This window comes from Microcaecilia unicolor, chromosome 8 (genome assembly GCF_901765095.1).
Source record: "Microcaecilia unicolor chromosome 8, aMicUni1.1, whole genome shotgun sequence".
Classification (NCBI taxonomy): domain Eukaryota; kingdom Metazoa; phylum Chordata; class Amphibia; order Gymnophiona; family Siphonopidae; genus Microcaecilia; species Microcaecilia unicolor.
Window position 1 is genome coordinate 144,907,268 of NC_044038.1, and position 18,770 is coordinate 144,926,037.

Sequence of the window (18,770 nt, forward strand, 5' to 3'; positions counted from 1 at the left end):
TGCCCAACTGAAATGTGTGCATAATGGAGATCTATATTTGGCAAAGTAGTACAACTAACATAGGGGGTCTTTTACTAAGTTGTGGTAGCATTTTTATTGTGCACTGATTAGCATGTGCTAAATGCTAAACATATCCATATATTCCTATGGGTGTCTCTAGCATCTAGCACATGCTAATCATTAGCAAACACTAAAAACGCTACTGCTACTTAGTAAAAGATCCCCATAGTTATTAATGTACTAGTCCGTGATAGGTTTGTGCCTCTAAGATTCTTTTAGTGGTGTGTGTGTGTGTCTCAAGACTGTGTTTACACTTGTAACTACAAAGAAAGTATATTATTATAACATGCGACCTAATCTGTGCAGGAGCTATACACTAAATTACACCAGTTTTCAAAGGAAGAATATGCATATTCTTTCCCTTTGAAAACCGTCCCACAGAAAGTAGATGCACAGATTTCCACTTACTTTTTTGTCATGCAGAAATTCCACAAGTTTGAGCATTACATAGAATCATGGAACATGACAGCAGTAAAAGATCATACAGCCCATCCAGTCTGCCTATTCACACGAACTACTCAGCACAACAATCCTTCATCCTTCTCAGAGATCCTCTATGTGTTTCCCAATTCCCTCTTGGATTCAGACAATCTTTCTGTAAAGAAATATGTCCTAAATATTTTCCAAGCCCACCCTCTTTCATCTCACACCCAGGGATGAAATAACTCTTTATAACAAGAGGGAAGGTGAATGATGATGATTTCTGGTCTACAGCACAAAATGAGCCAACAGACATAATACCAACTAACATTCAATTCATGAGGACAAAATAGCACCATTTAAATTGAAAACAAGAAGCAAAACACAAACTAATCCATGGTACAAGAACGAACAAATAGAGATGAAAAAACTATGCAGACAACTAGAAAGAAAATGATCCAAAAACAAAACAGTACTGAATAAGAACACTTGGAGAAAAGCCATAAGGACATACAAACACAGCATAAAGAAAACCAAAGCAGAATACTACATGAACCCAGAACAGCTAAACACACACAAAATAAAACATATGAACTGATGAACAACCTACTAAGCACCCAAAACCTACTAACAAATGAGATCCCACTGACAACAAATGAGCTTGCCTGCCACTTCGAGCAAAAAATAAAATCAACCCTACCTGCACCACAAACACCACTCATAGAATTCCTATACAAAAACAAAACAGGCCAGAAGAACAATGCAGATAGAATATGGTCCTCCTTCAAAGTACACACAACCAAAATAATCAAAGAAATGCTAACAAAGTATGTCCATGCTAAATGTATTCTAGACAGCTACCCCAACTACATGAGGAGGAACCCACTTGATTGGTTCATCCAATTGTACACTAAACATATAGAATACATATTCTCAAATGGACACTTCCCAGAGGATAAGGGCAGCATCATACTCACCCCAATCCTCAAAAATGCCACAATCAAAATCAATGATATCACAAATTACAGACCAATGGCATCAATACCACTACTGACCAAAACAATGGAGTGCGCCTAGTAGCACAACAATTAATGGAATACTTGATGCAATTCTCAATTCTCCACAACTCCCAATCAGGTTTCAGACCACTGTACAGCATGGAGACAGTCATAACCATGCTCACAACAAAATTCAGAAGTTTGTTGAGCTCAGGTCAGAAAATCCTATTACAATTCGGCACGTCGAGCGCATTTGATGTAGTAGACCATACAGTATTAATGCCTCTACTAGACAACATGGGAGTCGGTGGCACAGTAACATGATTGTCAACATAAGTCAAGCCATTGGATAAATGGATTCCTAAGAAAAAGATCATACACAGTAAAATGTCCAACCAGCTCTCGACCTCATGGATATCAGAATGTGGAGTACCACAAGGATCTCCCATATCACAAATACTATTTAATATAACGATGGCATCACTTGAAAAGAAACTGGAGAACCTGGGCCTCAACGATGATGTCACAATCTACATGCCCCTCAGCAAAAACCATCACAGGGATATTAGACATAGCAAAAAAAAAAAAAGAAACAGACCTAATGGAAGTGGACTAAAACCTTCAAACTCAAACTAAACTGAGATAAAACTAAACTACTGGTACTATCAAGCATGTAAAACCACACTTCTGACCAAACATTAACAATAGACCAAACAACTTATCCTATTGAACCTCAACTAAAAATATTAGGAATCAATATTGACAAACATCTATCTCTTGAAAACCAGGTAGCAGCAGTGACAGCAAAGAGCTTTAAAACCTTATGGAAACTGAGATGGATTAGAGACTATTTTCCCAGACAAGCATTCCGCCTCATAGTACAATCTCTGATATTACCAGAACTAGGCTACTGCTATGTAGGATACAAAGAAAGCATGCTACAATCACTACAGGTTGTCCAAAACACGGCAGCAAGACTGTTATTCAGAAAGTCGAAATATGATAAACACCACTGCTTGCAACGCTGCATTGGCTACCAATTAAGGCCAGATTGTTTTTCAAAACAACAACTACTACTACTTATCATTTCTATTGCGCTACTAGACGTACGCAGCGCTAGGTGTACAAGCACACTAATCTTCAAAACACTGTTCGCCATGGCTCCTGACTACATGCTAGACCTGGCTGCCTCATCACCAAGAAAAGCAAACCCAGGAACCAAAATTACTAAATAACTACACCTACCCAACTGCAGCAACATCCTCTACAAATCAATCTACACAGCTAGGTTCAACTACCTAAGGTCAAAATGGTGGAACGCCAATCCAGAAAGGAACTGAAAATGTATCTTTCCAAGAAAGTGTATGACACCCCTCCGAAGGGCCACCATCTTGTAGTGGTGGAGGGGCTTCTGTGTTTCAATGACTCAGAAGGCTATGCTGAAGGGTTACCCATATCAGACAGGCCTCTGAGGAGAAACCAGACAAAGAGTGCCCCAAACTGGGAGAGTGGTAAGATGGCGACCTGAAGTTCATATGCCCAGCTGCCCTCTGAAGTTTCGTCTTCTTTACGTAAATTTCCTCTCTGCAATTGCAGTTACCTTAACTGAGAGGAAGGGGACAACCGGCAGTCAGCCGTCGATGGCCAGCGTTTTGTCCCTTGAGCAGCAAGTGTGGGACCGCTGCGCGACGAACTGCCAAAGGATGAAAGGGTTGGCGAGTCCTTTGATTAGCTTCGGCAAAAAAACAACTCCATCGCTCCCAAATTATTCAAACACCATGTCCAAAGGAGTGGAGGAGTGAGTTAGAGGCATATGCTGAAACGGAGGACGTTTACAACAGAACCCGAATCGGTGGAACCACTCCTAAACACCTAAGAGAAATCAACTTGGAGTTTTTGGCTCCCGTGGAGGTTACATTGAATACCATCTGGAAGGCGCTTCAGGACCTAATGGTGGCAGTAAATAATTTTGTTTCAGATATAATTTTATTAGAGAGTTACATGGACAATTTAACTGAACCCTTTGAGTGTGAAAAATTGATATAATAAATGATTCTACACGAGCAAGAAGTGGTTATGATTTTGAAAATGATAATAGACCATAAACTTTGAATAATAAAATGAATCAAACATATAAACGGCGAGTGACCGTACTCACTGCAAATGCGCAGTAGAGACTTCCCTCTCTGTCCCGCCCCCGCGTCAATACGTGATGACGGGGGGGGGGGGGGGGAGGGGCGGGGCAGAGAGGGAAACTGCGCCGCCGACGTTGCTACCGCTCCCCCCCCCACTCGGAGTCGCCGCCGCCACCCCTCCACCCGGCCCGGGCCCTCTCTTCCCTTCTGAACTTACAGATCCATTCGCCGAACGCAGCAACGCACATCAGCTGAGCTGCAGTGAGCCCTTCCTTCTTTGCCTGTGGCCCCGCCCTCCTGTGACGTAACGTCAGCGAGGGCGGGACACACACAGGCAGAGAAGGAAGGGGCAGCTCAGCTGATTTGCGTTGCTGCGTTCGGCGAATGGATCTGTAAGTTCAGAAGTGAAGAGAGGGCCCGGACCAGGTGGAGGGGTGGCGGCGGCGACGACTTCGAGGGGGGGGGAGCGGTGGCGACTTCGCGGGGGGGAGGGGAGCAGTGGTGACCGCGGGGGGAGGAAAACCTCTATACCAGCCCGTTTTTACGGGCTCAACGGCTAGTATTATTATAGATGATTAAATATCGAGATTATTGTTTTTCCCAGAGTTCCGGGTATGACTCCTAAAGCTTTCCTCAGAAATATTTCCTCAATTATTACTTTAAAAGGAGTGAAGCCTGTGAAAACTGGGATTACTTTAATCAGTGGGATTTGAATTAGAGACTTAAGTATATGTATTGTTAAATAACTTCTGGTTTTTACCCCTCCGAAGGGACACCACCTTGTAGTGGTGGAGGGGCTTCTGTGTTTTAATGACTCAGAGGGCTATGCTGAAGGGTTACCCATATCAGACAGGCCTCTGAGTAGAAACCAGACAAAGAGTGTCCCGAACTGGGAGAGTGGTAAGATGGCGACCTGTGGTTCATATGCCCAACAGCCTAGCTGCCCTCTGAAGTTTTGTCTTCTCTATGTAAATTTCCTCTTTGCAATTGCAGTTACCTTAACTGAGAGGAAGGGGACAACTGGCGGTCAGCCGTCAATGGCCAGCGTTTTGTCCCCTGAGCAGCAAGTGCGAGACCACTGCGCGACGAACTGCCAAAGGATGAAAGGGTTGGCGACTCCTTTGATTAGCGCCGGCGAAGGAGCGTCGACGCTCTTGGACCTGGAAAAAAAACAACTCCATCGCTCCCGAATTATTCAACCATCATGTCCAAAGGAGTGGAGGAGTGAGTTAGAGGCATATGCTGAAACGGAGGACGTTTACAGCAGAACCCGAATCGGCGGAACCACTCCTAAACACTTAAGAGAAATCAGCTTGGAGCCTTTTGGCTCCCGTGGAGATTACATTGAATATCATCTGGAAGGCCCTTCGGGACCTAACAGTAGCAGTAAATAATTTTGTTTCAGATATAATTTTATTAGAGAGTTACATGGACAATTTAACTGAACCCTTTGAGAGTGAAAAATTGATAAAACAAAAGTTCTACACGAGCAAGAAGTGGTTATGATATTGAAAATGTTAATAGACCAGAAACTTTGAATAATAAAATTAATATTATTATAGATGATTAATACCGAGATTATTGTTTTTCCCAGAGTTCCGGGTATGACTCCTAAAGTTTTTCTCAGAAATATTTCCTCAATTATTACTTTAAATGAGAGTGAAGCCTGTGAAAACTGGGATTACTTTAATCAGTGGGATCTGACTTAGAGACTTAAGTACATGTATTGTTAAATAACTTTTTTTAAAAGAGAAAGAATGTAATCAGATGTATTATTTCTAACTAATATTGGACAATAAGTATGTTTTCAATGAAATAATTTGACTATACACCGTATTGGCCTTGATGAAGCCAACCAGATGATCAATGTGGAATAATGAATTAGACGAGTAATATCTGGGGATAATCAGGTTAATACCACATTTTTTTTTCTGTTTACTGTTTAATTGATCTCCTTGTCTTGTTTCACTCTCCCTATTTAGTGGTCTAAGGAAGAGAATAGAATTACCTGACTGAAATATTTCCTATATATTACTTTCTCTGTATTTCCGGCAAGTTGTTTTATCGCTTGTAAAAATTAAATTTTTTTTTTTTTTACATTTGTACCACGCGCTTTCCCACTCATGGCAGGCTCAATGCGGCTTACATGGGACAATGGAGGGTTAGGTGACTTGCCCAGAATCACAAGGAGCTGCCTGTGCCTGAAGTGGGAATTGAACTCTGTTCCTCAGTTCCCCAGGACCAAAGTCCACCACCCTAACCACTAGGCCACTCCTCCTTAAAAAAAAAAAAAGTGTATGACTAATCTCAAATGCTACTAAGAACTCACCAATGCTTAATGTCCTGATCCATCCTAATCCCTCAGCTAATTTGTAACCCTGATCCTATCGACTGTAAGCCACATTGAACCAAAACTTGTTTTTGGATAACTGTGGGATATAAAATTGTATGTATAAAATAAATAAATAAAATAAAATATGCATACGTGCACATGACCAGGGCAATGTTAGGGGAAAATTAGTTTCTACTGTTTGTTATTGTGGGTTATCTACTCAGGCTGTATACCTGTAAATCTGGCTTCAGTACAATCAAGAGGCAATGGCTTTCTCTAGCAACCAAGTTATACGTAACCCTAATCTGTTGACCTTTGCAGCAACTTATCTAATTGTCACACTGTGAAGGCTACAAAATAGTGCGTGTCTATTTTGCTTATTTTTATATTCTCAAATATAAAAGGGCTCGATAATGCAATTAAAAAAAAAAAGAAAAATCCTTTCTTCATAAATCAAAATGTGGACATGTGTTTCTTGAAAATTTTATCTCAACTACAGAGAATCCTCTCAATTACAAGTGATACCAGCTTCTCCCTAGCCATAGGCAAAAGAAATGATATAACAATATCACTACACAAAATCATAAATTGTATGATTCATTCTCAGGTAACATATATAGAGGGCAGATGAATGATGCTGAAAGTCTCCTTAGCGGAGATCAGATCGGAGATAATTAACTTATATGCACCTAATGAAGATTTGCTTGCCCTCCTTAAGGAAACAGCCAACTTACCGAGTGATTATGGGAAGTGATTTTAAATTAGTCTGAAGTCCTGTTTAAGCCATCAAAATGTTGGCATACTATATGTTACATTCCTCTGATCAAGAAATAAGCCTCAAAGATATGTGAAGAGACTCCAAATCCCACTAGTAAGAAATTCACATTTAATTCTCTACTTCATAAGACTCATTCTAGGATACACTATGTTTTAATATCAAGTCCTTTGCTACCCACTGTAAAACACACAGGTATAGGCCCAATTACTTTCTCAGGCTACACCCCCATTACTTTAGCTTTGGAACTGGCAACTGTGAAAGTACAATTTCCTAAATGGAGACTTAATATTGTCTGCAAGCAAACTATGATTTTCAAAAATTAATAAAGTCAGAGATAGAATCCTATTTTCATAAAAGGTTAGAGGACACCCCAGTGGCTCTTTGGTGAGATGCCTTTAAAGCCACCATTAGGGGAGTGATAATTACATATTCTATTGGCTTGTGGAAAAAAATGAAACATGGGAATATTGATACTAGAGGGGCATTTAAAAGAACTTGAGAGATTCAACATTCAGAGTAGAGAAACCACCATGTTGTCGCGAATTCAAATATTAAGATATCAGTATAATAAACTAATAAGTGAGTAGGCCTGGAGTATCTATATTTACACAAAAGGCTAGGTACTATAAAGAAGAACTGGGTATCTTCTGGCACAACATTTAGAAGCAAGACAGCAGACAGAGAATACCAGCTCCACTTAAAGACAACACTATATTGGTGATTCAGGACTAAGAGATGGTATAACAATTTAATAATTACTATACTACATTATGTCAAACCAGAATGTTATCAATAATGGCATTTGGCCATTTTACAAAAATTACAACATCTCATGTCATCTCCTTCCCAAAAAGCTGAGCTAGAAACAGAAATCAGAGAGATTAAATTAGTAACAATCATTCTACCAAAGGCAAAGCGCTGGGCCCTGATGGGTTTTCTGTATAATTTTATAGGGTGTTTTTATATCAACCAATGCTGAAACTTTCATTAACACTGAAAGTGGTCTTAAGGCTTTGGACAGTGCTTCCAAGTTTAATTAGTACAGACCAAATCAGGGTCATGAAAATAGCATGCCACCAGATAATGCAAGGTTCTTATTCAATGTCATTTCCATCGCACTGTCTCACTAGGAACCAGAAATTGCCTTTTCATTAAATGCTGATAAGACATTCGATACCGAATGGCCCTTTTAAAAATGTATAAAATGGTTTGGATTGGTCCACAAGTTACCAGAATGATACAGGGTCTGCCAAAGTGGAGGTTAATGTCAATTGTCTAATTCAATAACTATACAGAAAAGATCAAGATAGTGCTGTCCACTGCCTCTACTCTTCTTTAATATAGCACTAGATCTCTAAGTGGCCATTGAATTTCATCTGTAAATAAAAGGCATTGGCTATGGACCATTAAAATGTATTTTTTTAAAACTTTATTATTATTATTATTATTATTTTTTTGTTACAAACAAGCTCAATACCTGCTGTATTAGAATTAACAGGTTACACAAGAGGCGAGCTATTGTACCAAATGCAATAAAGTGGAGTGCCTCCTGTTAAATAATTATACTATACGGTGGAGTTAAGATCTTACCTATTGAGTAAACTAAAAAGTAGAATCAAATATCTAAGGATCGGGAAAGAAAGAACCATAAATACAACAGCTAGTAATTTTGCCCATATGATGAAGCTAAGGAACCAACTAATCAGTGGTCCCTACTATATCTTTCTTGGTGAGTATAGCTTGAAACTATTAAAATGGTTATAGTTCTGAAACTTAACATACTTGGCAAGCTTTCCTTTCCACTTCCAGAACGTATGTATAAAATCTTAGAATGACATTTACTAAATTCCAATGGCAAAATAAACTTCCATGCACTGCATCAAAGAAATTGAAGATGGCAGTGAAAGATAGACAGGGTTGTTATTAAACATGCAGGAGCCTAGCAAAAACCAAGAAAGGGCCCCTGACACAGGTTATGCACCTCCTTCCACTTGAGGAAGACTTGGGGTCCCCTGTGACATTGGAGTCCAGGGCAATTGCCCTGGTTGTCATCCCTTAATGCTGGCCCTGAAGATGGAGGAATCAAATTTCCAGACCTCATATGATACCATGCCTCATTCTTACAGAGACAAGGAAGACAATGGTTTAAAGAATCTGAAAATTTTGAAAAACTGAAATGGTTAATGATGGGATAAAGCAATGATATATCCACTCTCCTTATACCTTCTTTCAGGGATGCAACTGCGCAAAAATTATGAGGAACTGGAAAGTCATTACGGCAACTATCTCCGCATTTGGGAAGTTTGAGGATGGCATAACTGATAGTAGAGATGTGTCTAAGAGAATTCAACTATAGTATAATCACAAAATTCAGACTGATGCTCAACCAATGCTGTGAAAAACCTGGCAATCTAAAGGAATACAAACACTGCTTTGATTTGTACTCAAAGAGCAGTATAACAAATGCTAATAAATAATAATCAATCAGGTAGGGGAGGATGCCTCAAATTGTTCAAAGATTTATAAAGCTGAGTTTGGTCTTCCCAACCCTCAGTTCTTCATAGGGATAACAGCTGTACCACTCGTTTTAAAAAAGAATGGCCTAAAATTAGAAGAGATCTTTTCAACGGTCTAAATTTTAAAAATACACTTAAATTATTGGCAAAAAAAAAAGGTCTATATAGAACCTAGGAAAAGTAGATGAAACCCTCACTGACTGCCAAACAATGAGACAATTGTAGACCAAAACAGCAGTTTGATGCCAATGTGGGTCACATAATCTATACGCTTTTTCAGCCACAGAGTATACGCAACTCCAGTTAAAAATGCCAGATTCTCCAAAGAATCTCAAAATATTTATTGGTTTTGTAATACAGACTAGAAACCTTTGCACATATGATTTATTATTGCTCAACTCTGGCCATATATTGGTCAGAGGTGTGGTCAACAATCTCTCAAATACTAGAACTGAAGGCTTCTTGTACAAAACCTTGCTAGTGATTCCCGCATGGCAAATGAGAGGAAGCCCACAGAAATTGAATCGCCTCCTATCGGACCGACCGTTCACTTGTCTATTAGATTGTAAGCTCTTTGAGCAGGGACTGTCTCTCTTTGTTAAATTGTACAGCGCTGCGTAACCCTAGTAGCGCTCTAGAAATGTTAAGTAGTAGTAATTGCTAGCGCGGCTTTGTAAAAGAAGCCCTAAGAGACAAACTAAGAAACATAGTATGGACATCATGAGCTACAAAAACAATGTTGTCCAAAGATGCAAGTCTGTTAGACTTTATAATAGAACTTAAATTATTAATAATTAGAAAACTGTAACAGCCCTAGATAGGAATATATAGAATATGTTATGGTCCTAATTTTAGAAGTTCATACATGTGTAAATACCAGTACTGGTAAAATCTGATTTTAGAAAGCCCAGTATTAACAAGTACATGTCCCATCTAGTTTGTTTAAAAAAGGGATGTGAATTAGGCAGGGCTGACTTATACACATGTATTCCTCATCACAGAACGGGAATACACATACATACCATGATCCCTCAATGTCAGGGTTTATACCTGTTCTGCAGCAAGGCTGCACAATTTTGTTTATTAAAACCTTTATCTTGTTTTATTATATATGATCACTTTGGTCTCTGAAGTTAAGTGGTATATAAATACTAAAATAAACACAGAAACCAAAATAAAAGGAACTCCATAGTACCTCCTGCCCAAAGAAGCACCTTGCAACAACATGCAGGTGAGCTGAACAGATAGCCCCCACCCTCCAGAACAGAACCCCAATCCCCTCCTGAATGCCCTTCCAAGCAGTCCCAACCCCCCCCCCCCCCCCTCCAATCAGCTCTTGACCCAACATCCACCCTTGAGGCCTACCTAGAGGGAATCCTGGTAGTCTAAGAAGCAGAGGTCAGAAGCTGTTTCCCTCCACTCCTGCCCCATCTGGCTCTGAGAACAAAAAGGCGCCCATGATCCTATACTACTTCCCCTAACACTTCACATGCCTAATTTTGAATAAAAACACTATCGCAAAACTAGTCATCTTGGCATCCCCATACTGCTTTATGGTACAGTATAATCCTCCACAAAAATTTTTACCTTTCATATTCCATACCTGCATTCATATCAACAAGCTGTTCTCTCTTTTGCTGTTTCTCCAGTCGCTCTTTTTCAGCCTTCTCCTTAGCAAGCTTGGCTTTGCGCATCTTCTCCTCAGTTTCACGTCGCTTTTGATTTTCTTTGACTGCTTGCTATAGAGAAACTCAGAAAAAGTCAATCTGTTCATATATGTATTTCATATATGTATGTCATATATTTGGTATATGATTGAGGTCTACAACATCTTGAGTAGTAAAGAATGAATAAAAGTGAATTGATTTTTCACTCTTTCAAAAAGTACAATGACCAGGGAACACTCAATGAAATTACATAAAAATACTTTTAAAACCAATATAAAGAAATATTTTTTCACTTAAAGAACAGTTAAGCTCTGGAACTCGTTACCGGAGGATGTGGTAACAACGGTTAGTGTATCTGCCTATTCTTATGTTCTTATGACTAGCAACTTTGAGAATGTAGAGGTGATCACTGTACATGAATCACATGTTCTTTTATGAAATTTATTTGCCTGCAACCTTGAATTATGACTCAGAAGTCTTGGAACATCAGTTTGAATCCCCCTTACTGTTAACAAATAGGGATCAAATCAGCCAGTATGGTCACCGGCTTAAGTTAAATTAAACTGGTTATTCAATGCCATGCTATGTATAAGCAGCAGCACTGTATATCTGGATACTATGGTCACTATGCCAGCACTGTGTTTAGTTTATGCCTGTTATTCAGTAGGTCTAAACTAAATGTAAAGGTTATTCCATTTAGAAGATGAATATTGCTGCAAAATGGATAATTTAGAAGCATACCCTCACTCTGTCCTCCCCTATCCTTTTAATACAGATGGTATCCAGCTGTTCAGACAGATCTTCAGTCCGACATTATCCATATAGGGCAAGAAATCCATAGATAAGTCATTTATACATTCACCAGCCATCAGTGAACATATAACTGGTTTTGAATATCAGCCCAATAGGTTTATCCAAACACATTTGAGCAAAGACATGCCTGCTATATGTGTCTCCTGAAGACAAAATTCACCAATCATGTGTGTATTTATAGCATCAAAGAGGGCTGAACGTTCCAGAACTTGCTGGTCAAGTCCAATGCAAGGGTGCTACCCTATGCAAATTTTCAGCCTTGTGCTCACTCTCCCCTAATGCCCCCAAATTAATTACTCACTCAGCTATAGATGTGCTGCAGTTCCCCACCAATCTTTCTCCTCATCCTCTAGTCTGGCATTGACTGCACATTTAAAATATTCTGTTAGAGCGATGAGGTGAGACTCAGGAAGAGCTGGCCCCAAGACAACTTTCTTTTCAACTGTCAGGGTCTAGGGGCCGGTAAAGGGTGCTGTATCAGATCAGTCCTCACATGTGTTCACAAACAGTACAGTGTGCTTAGAGAAGTGCTGTCGTTTTGGATGATCTAAATTTGCAGCGTTCAACATTGTTAACATATGTCCCAAATTTTTCCCAAGACTGAAAGCAAATCTAGGAGGGAATCTTAAAAACATCATAATGTTGCACAATATGTCAAAATTGTTTAATGATCTTTTTAACCACAAAAGCTCTATTAGATTCCCGCTCCCCGCTAGAAGACTTTAATAAAAAGAAGAGAGGTAGGCATACAAAGCTCCCTTAAAAGCTGTATCTTACTACACCCCTACAGTACCTTCTATCAACATCTCTCTGACAAATATCCAGTGCCTTGCACTAAGTAATTAACATCACTGAAAAGACAGCGAAATGTATGAAACTGGCTTGCTGAAACATTGTTTCGCAAATGTCTAGGATGAAAACAGATATTGTACATGTAAAAAGTCACAAAATGAGTACCTGTATTGATAGTAATATCCAAAAGGAACACAGAATGTAAACCTATGGAAGCTGTAAAAGAAAAAAAACAAATTCTACACAACGACAGACAGACCTAAGGATTCAAGTTGATTTTGCATCACTATAAATACCTCCAACTGCGGAATATTAGTATAAAGTGAGGAAATATCCATAATAAGACATTAGAAGGAACACAGTCAACTACTGATCTATAAATACTGACAGGACCTATAAAATAGAGCCAATACTGGACACTATAGGATGATCAGGTGGAGATGTTAATGACTGAAGAATCTTGGGAACAAAATTAATTAACAGGTATTCAAGGAGATTGCTAAAACAGAAACCACTGTACTGTTTGTGAGAATGCATTGGAGACTGATCTGATACAGCACCCTTCACTTCCATTCCTTAACATGTGGTGTCCCCCCAGGGATCAATATTAGTCCCCACTCTCTAATATCTTCCTGACCGCTCTCTTGACTGTTATACAATCACTTGATCTGAGCCCATTCATACATACAGACGAAATCCAGATCCTGGTCACTCTCCACAACAGTAAGCATGAAACTGATAACCTCAAAATCAAATTAAAGAAAGTGGCAACTGGTTATATTATCATCTTAAAATTCAATCTGGATAAGTCAAAGCTCCTGGTTTTTGGTTGTACACATCCAACATCCCTTATAGTTCCAGTCTATATCTCAGACACAGTTGATTCACAAAGGGGCCCTTTCACAGAGTGGTGGTAAGCTCCAATGTGAGCTTACTGCTCACTCTTTTGGGACTACCACTGATTTAACACGGCCAATGGCGGTAGTCCCGCCCTGAGCACATGCCATCTCTGGGGGAAAAAGAAAACCCCCGGAAATGGCTTGTGTGGTGGTAACCTGGAGGTAATCGGGAATTGCCACGCACAGCCCTGTTACCACTGGGTTAGTGCAGGAGCCCTTATTGCCACCTCAGTGGGTCGTAGTAAGGGCTCCCCTTCGCATGGCCATGCAGTAAGTGTTCTCTTACCGCATGGCTGTGTGCCTGGGGTCTTTTTACCCGCTACAGTAAAAAGGGCCCTGGGGCGGGAAAAATTACTACTACTAATCATTTCTAAAGCGCTATGCAGTGCTGGCCCTCGTTGTCAGCGCAGGGCCCTTTTTCCCCACAGCTTGGTAAAAGGGCGCCTTAAAATCTTAGGTATAATAGTGGACAATTCCTTGCTGTTTAAAGAACATATCTCAAACATACTCAAAGCTAATTATTACAAAACTCTGTATGATCTACCTGGTTCATTCTCTTTTTAACACCAGCGTTTCATACCATCATTCATTCCCTTATCATATTTATTTATTTGTGTCATTTATGTCCCACATTATCCCAAACAAGTTTGAGTTCAATGTGGCTTACAATAAACAGTATAGGATACATAACAGAGACTAATGCATAAGAAAGTAATTTTTTGTAAGAACTCAATTATACAATACAATATCATAGACGTACTGGGATAACTATGAATATTCAACATTTGGAAAATCTATGATGAATGAGAAATTGTACATGAAGCATTGTGAAGGTTAATGGTAAATAAAGTAATAACTAATTCATGTAAGAATTAGTTGTTTGAGATATGGTTGTGAGGGTTTGTTTGAAGAGGAACAATTTAAGAATTTTGCGTAATTTGGAATATTCCTATATACTTCCTATTTTAGACAGTAAGGAGTTCTACCATTTGGTTCCTAGGTAAGTGAAGTCTGCAAAGTGGACTGTTTTCTAGATCACTTTTTTTGCAATTTGGGAGATATAAAGGTGTATTTTCAAAGTGCTTTGAAAATGAGCCCCATAGTCTCTCACCTCATATTTAGCGTTTCTTTGAGATAAGTTTATTAATGGTACCATATAGTCTGGAGCTGTGCCATTTAGGATTTGAAAGTTAAAGGCACATAATTAGAGGAGGAAGTGACGTCACGCTACTGAATGGAGCAGTGAGAACGAAGCTCCCGCAGAACAGCACTAAAAGAAGCATTTAAGTAGCGATCCTTACCCCGCAAATCGGCTGAAAAGCATAGCGACTGACTGGTGAAGAAGAACGAAATCAAAGGATGTCGCAAGCGAAGGCAAAACTCCCGGACCTAGCAGTGTTCTCATATCAGCAACAGAAAGGGAGAACGGAACAAAATGGCGCCCGCAGCACGAGGGAAGAACAGGAAAACACAGAGCGAGCACGCGATGAACCTTCAAATGAAAGAATGGAGGTAGAACCAGAAATATGGGCGAAGCTCTGCTCATGGTTTCAAGAGATCAAAACGGATCTCAAAGAAGTGCGAAGGGACTTTGCCCAGCTGAGCGCGGAGCTGCGAGGGGAAATCACTGAGCTAGGAAATCGAGTCCTGGAGGTAGAAAACGAGCAAGAGGAGCAGGGAGAAGCGTTAAAAGCTATGGAGCAACAATTGGAAGAGAGGAAAAATGAAGCCAGATACCTCATAGACAAAGTTGAGGACCTAGAGAATAGGAGCAGACGCTCCAATATAAGAATCCGGGGGATACCTGAGGTGCCTGAATTTAACAATTGTGAAGAGGTGGTGAGATCCATTGCAGCGCAATTATTATCTACTGAATCTGAATGCTATGATAAAACAACAATAAGCATTGAACGCGCCCATAGGGCACTGGGTGTGCGAAAACAAAACCAGCCGAAAGATATAGTGGCATGTTTTACAAAATTCACAGTGAAAGAAGCAGTGATGAAGAAGGCAAGAGGGGCGGCCCCTATAACTTGGGAGAGCTACCCGATTGAATTATACCAGGACATATCAGCATTGACCCTTAAACGAAGGGGAGAACTCCGCCCGTTGACTGCACAGTTGAGAGACGAAGGAATATCATATAAATGGCAGTACCCATTTGCCTTAACCTTTTTTCAAGAGGGAAAGCAAAGGAGAGTGGCGTCAATTGAAGAAGCGCAGGAGTATCTGAAACGAAGGGAGACTACAGAGGATCCTCCACAAGATGGGCAAGGAGCGGTAGTCTGCCCTCCAAAACCTAAATGGCAAAGGGTATCACAAGGCCGAGGACGCCTCCGACGACAAATATCGGGCAAGCAAGTGCATTCACGAACGGGAAAATGATATGGACAACAGACTGACTGGATGATCGATCACTGGAACAGGTTGGCAAAGAACTATATCAATAGGAGGGGAAGGAGAAGTCTCTAGAGCGAGCTGTGAGACGGGAGATGACGTCACTCCTCTCAGCTAGAGGCATGTACCCAAAGGAGAATGGGACATGTCTTTTGTGTGAAAGGGGGGGAAGGGGGGGAGGGAAGGGGGGGGGGTCAAGAGGGGAGTATCTGGTGGTTGCTGACTAGGCTAGCTTATAGGGTAAAGAAATGTATAACATGTTTCAATGTGTGACCTGGAATGTTAAGGGCCTCAACTCACCCATTAAGCGTAAGCGCATATATACAGAACTGTTAAAAATGAACGGTGATATAATTATGTTGCAAGAAACGCATGTAAAAAAATGTCATGAGAAAATGTTAGCCCACAAAAGATATCCAGTAATGTACCACGCTGCGAACAGGCAGCATCATAAAAAGGGAGGAGTGTTGGTGGCCTTCTCAGATAAACTGCCATGGCGCATTATTAAAACAGTAGAAGATAAGGGAGGCAGATATCTTATGGTGATAGCCTCACTGTATAATACTCAATATACATTTATGACAGTGTATGCACCCAATGAAGGGCAAGGTAAATTTATAGAAGAACTTGAAACAGTGATACAAGAAAACATGCAAGGCCAATTATTAATGGGTGGGGATTTCAACCTGACCCTGAACCCGATAATGGATAATTCAAAAGGGCAGGTGGGATATGCTAGAAAAGATAGAGAAAAGATCTCTAGTTTTATGCATAGATGGGGTCTAATAGATTTATGGAGGGTGTCACACATGCAAGAAAAAGACTACACATACTATTCAGCACCGCATAATTCATACTCACGGATTGATCTCTGGCTTGGGGATGGGCTGGTGGCCAGAACTGCTCAAAAAATAACAATAGGCATTCGCATATGGTCTGACCATGCTCCAGTCCGGTTGACTATTGAGAGTGGACATGCAGAGGGAGGCAGAAAGTATTGGAGGTTGGACGAAGCTCTACTTCATGACCCGGAGAATGTGGGAAAGGTAGAACAATACATAAAAGACTACATTGAGTTTAATGATGTGGCAGAAGTCCGCCCAGAGAGCCTATGGGAGGGGTTAAAGGTGGTATTGAGAGGGCAGCTGATCTCCCTCAGGGCCCACTTAAATAAACAAAAAGCAGCCAAAGAGAGAGAACTTAGAAAGGGGATAGCACAGCTAGAACAGCAACATAAGGCGAACCCTGAAGGTATAAATCTCCAGAATGAACTTCATAAATATAAAATGCAGCTTAATGAACTGCAGTTGGCAGAAATGGCGAGTCAATTGCAACAAGTTCAACAGGAGCAATATGAGCTGGGGGATAAAGCAAGTAGATTGTTAGCAAACAAGCTGAAAAAGCAGATGACACGAAACCATATTCATAGTATCAAAACACAACAAGGCCAGGCAGTCACGGAAACAGGGGATATACAAGAGACATTCCATAATTTTTACACAAGTCTCTATAAATCAGAGGTGGACGCTACAGCTGGGGAGATAACTACATATCTACAGGGGGTAGAGCTACCACAATTGACACAGGGAGAAAGAGAGCGCTTGTCGGAGCCAATAGGAATAGACGAGATAAAGGAAGCAATTAAGAATTTGCCACATGCCAAGGCTCCAGGGCCTGATGGGTATCCCGCAAGATTTTATAAGCTATATGCATCGCTGCTGGCCCCACTTTTGCGGAGACTGTTTTTGGCATATGATCAGGCACAAGAGTTGCCCTATACGTGGCGGCTGGCGGCAATCACCCTTCTGCTTAAACCGGGGAAGGACCCGCAAGAATGTGGGTCATATAGACCTATCTCCCTACTAAATGTAGATTATAAAATATTTACAAAAATATTAGCCAGCAGACTACAGGTGATGATGCCCAGACTGGTACATGAGGATCAAGTGGGATTTATTACAGGGCGCCAGGCATTTGACAATACTAGGTGCCTACAACATCTCATTCAGCAGGTCGGGGATGAACAGGTACCGGCAGTGGTTCTCTCGGTTGACGCTGAAAAGGCGTTCGACCGAGTAGAATGGCCTTTTCTTTTTGCGACACTTGAGAAGATCGGAGTGGGGGGGAGGTATCTAAAATGGCTGCAGCTCTTATATCAGGCTCCCCTGGCGATCCTGAAAGTAAATGGGTCTTATTCTGAGCCAATACATCTTAAGAGAGGTACTAGACAAGGATGTGCAGTGTCACCATTGCTGTTCGCACTAACAATGGAGCCATTAGCATGCACTATCAGAAGGAAGGAAGGAGTTAAGGGGATAGTGCGTGGGAAAAGGGAACATAAACTGATGTTATTTGCAGACGACATCCTTTTGACGCTGACAAGCCCAGAAACTTCCATAAAACAGGCCATAGAGATAATGAAACAATATGGGGCGCAATCGGGCTTCAAGGTAAATATTAATAAAACAGAGATTCTAAATCTCACAGTCCCGAATCAGGAGGTAGTACGACTCAAAGCTGATCTCCCCTTTATATGGGCCACTAAGTCTATAAGGTATCTCGGGATACAGGTTACTCCTAAGTTGGAGGAATTATATGAGGCCAATTATCCTCAAAAAGTGAAAGAACTATTTGGTGAACTGGATAGATGGGAAGGTTTAAATATATCCTGGACGGGGCGCATTAATGCGATAAAAATGATTATTCTACCAAAGATACTATATCTTTTTATGGCACTACCCATCCCTATCCCTCGAAGCTTTTTTAAGCATTTAAACAGAAAAATGTTCGCTTTTATATGGCGAAAGAGACCACCGAGGGTGAAACGCAATATTATGTACCAACCAAAAGAGAGAGGAGGGATGGGAGTGCCCAATTTCCTATTATACTATCAGGCTGCCCAACTAAGAATTCTAGCCGATTGGCACCCGGCGGTTACCAAGAAATGGCTGCATTGGGAGAGA

At 40.6% G+C, this 18,770-nt stretch overlaps 1 protein-coding gene across 2 annotated transcripts in view; it reads right to left on the minus strand.

Moving 5' to 3' along the window:
- The window catches only part of DIAPH1 (diaphanous related formin 1), a 676,165-nt gene that overhangs the window by 107,606 nt on the left and 549,789 nt on the right, over nucleotides 1-18,770 (minus strand). For both annotated transcript variants that reach the window (XM_030213536.1, XM_030213537.1), the window contains one exon: nucleotides 10,843-10,978. In XM_030213536.1, the coding sequence (XP_030069396.1) occupies nucleotides 10,843-10,978 (136 nt within the window). The remainder of the gene's footprint in view (nucleotides 1-10,842; nucleotides 10,979-18,770) is intronic.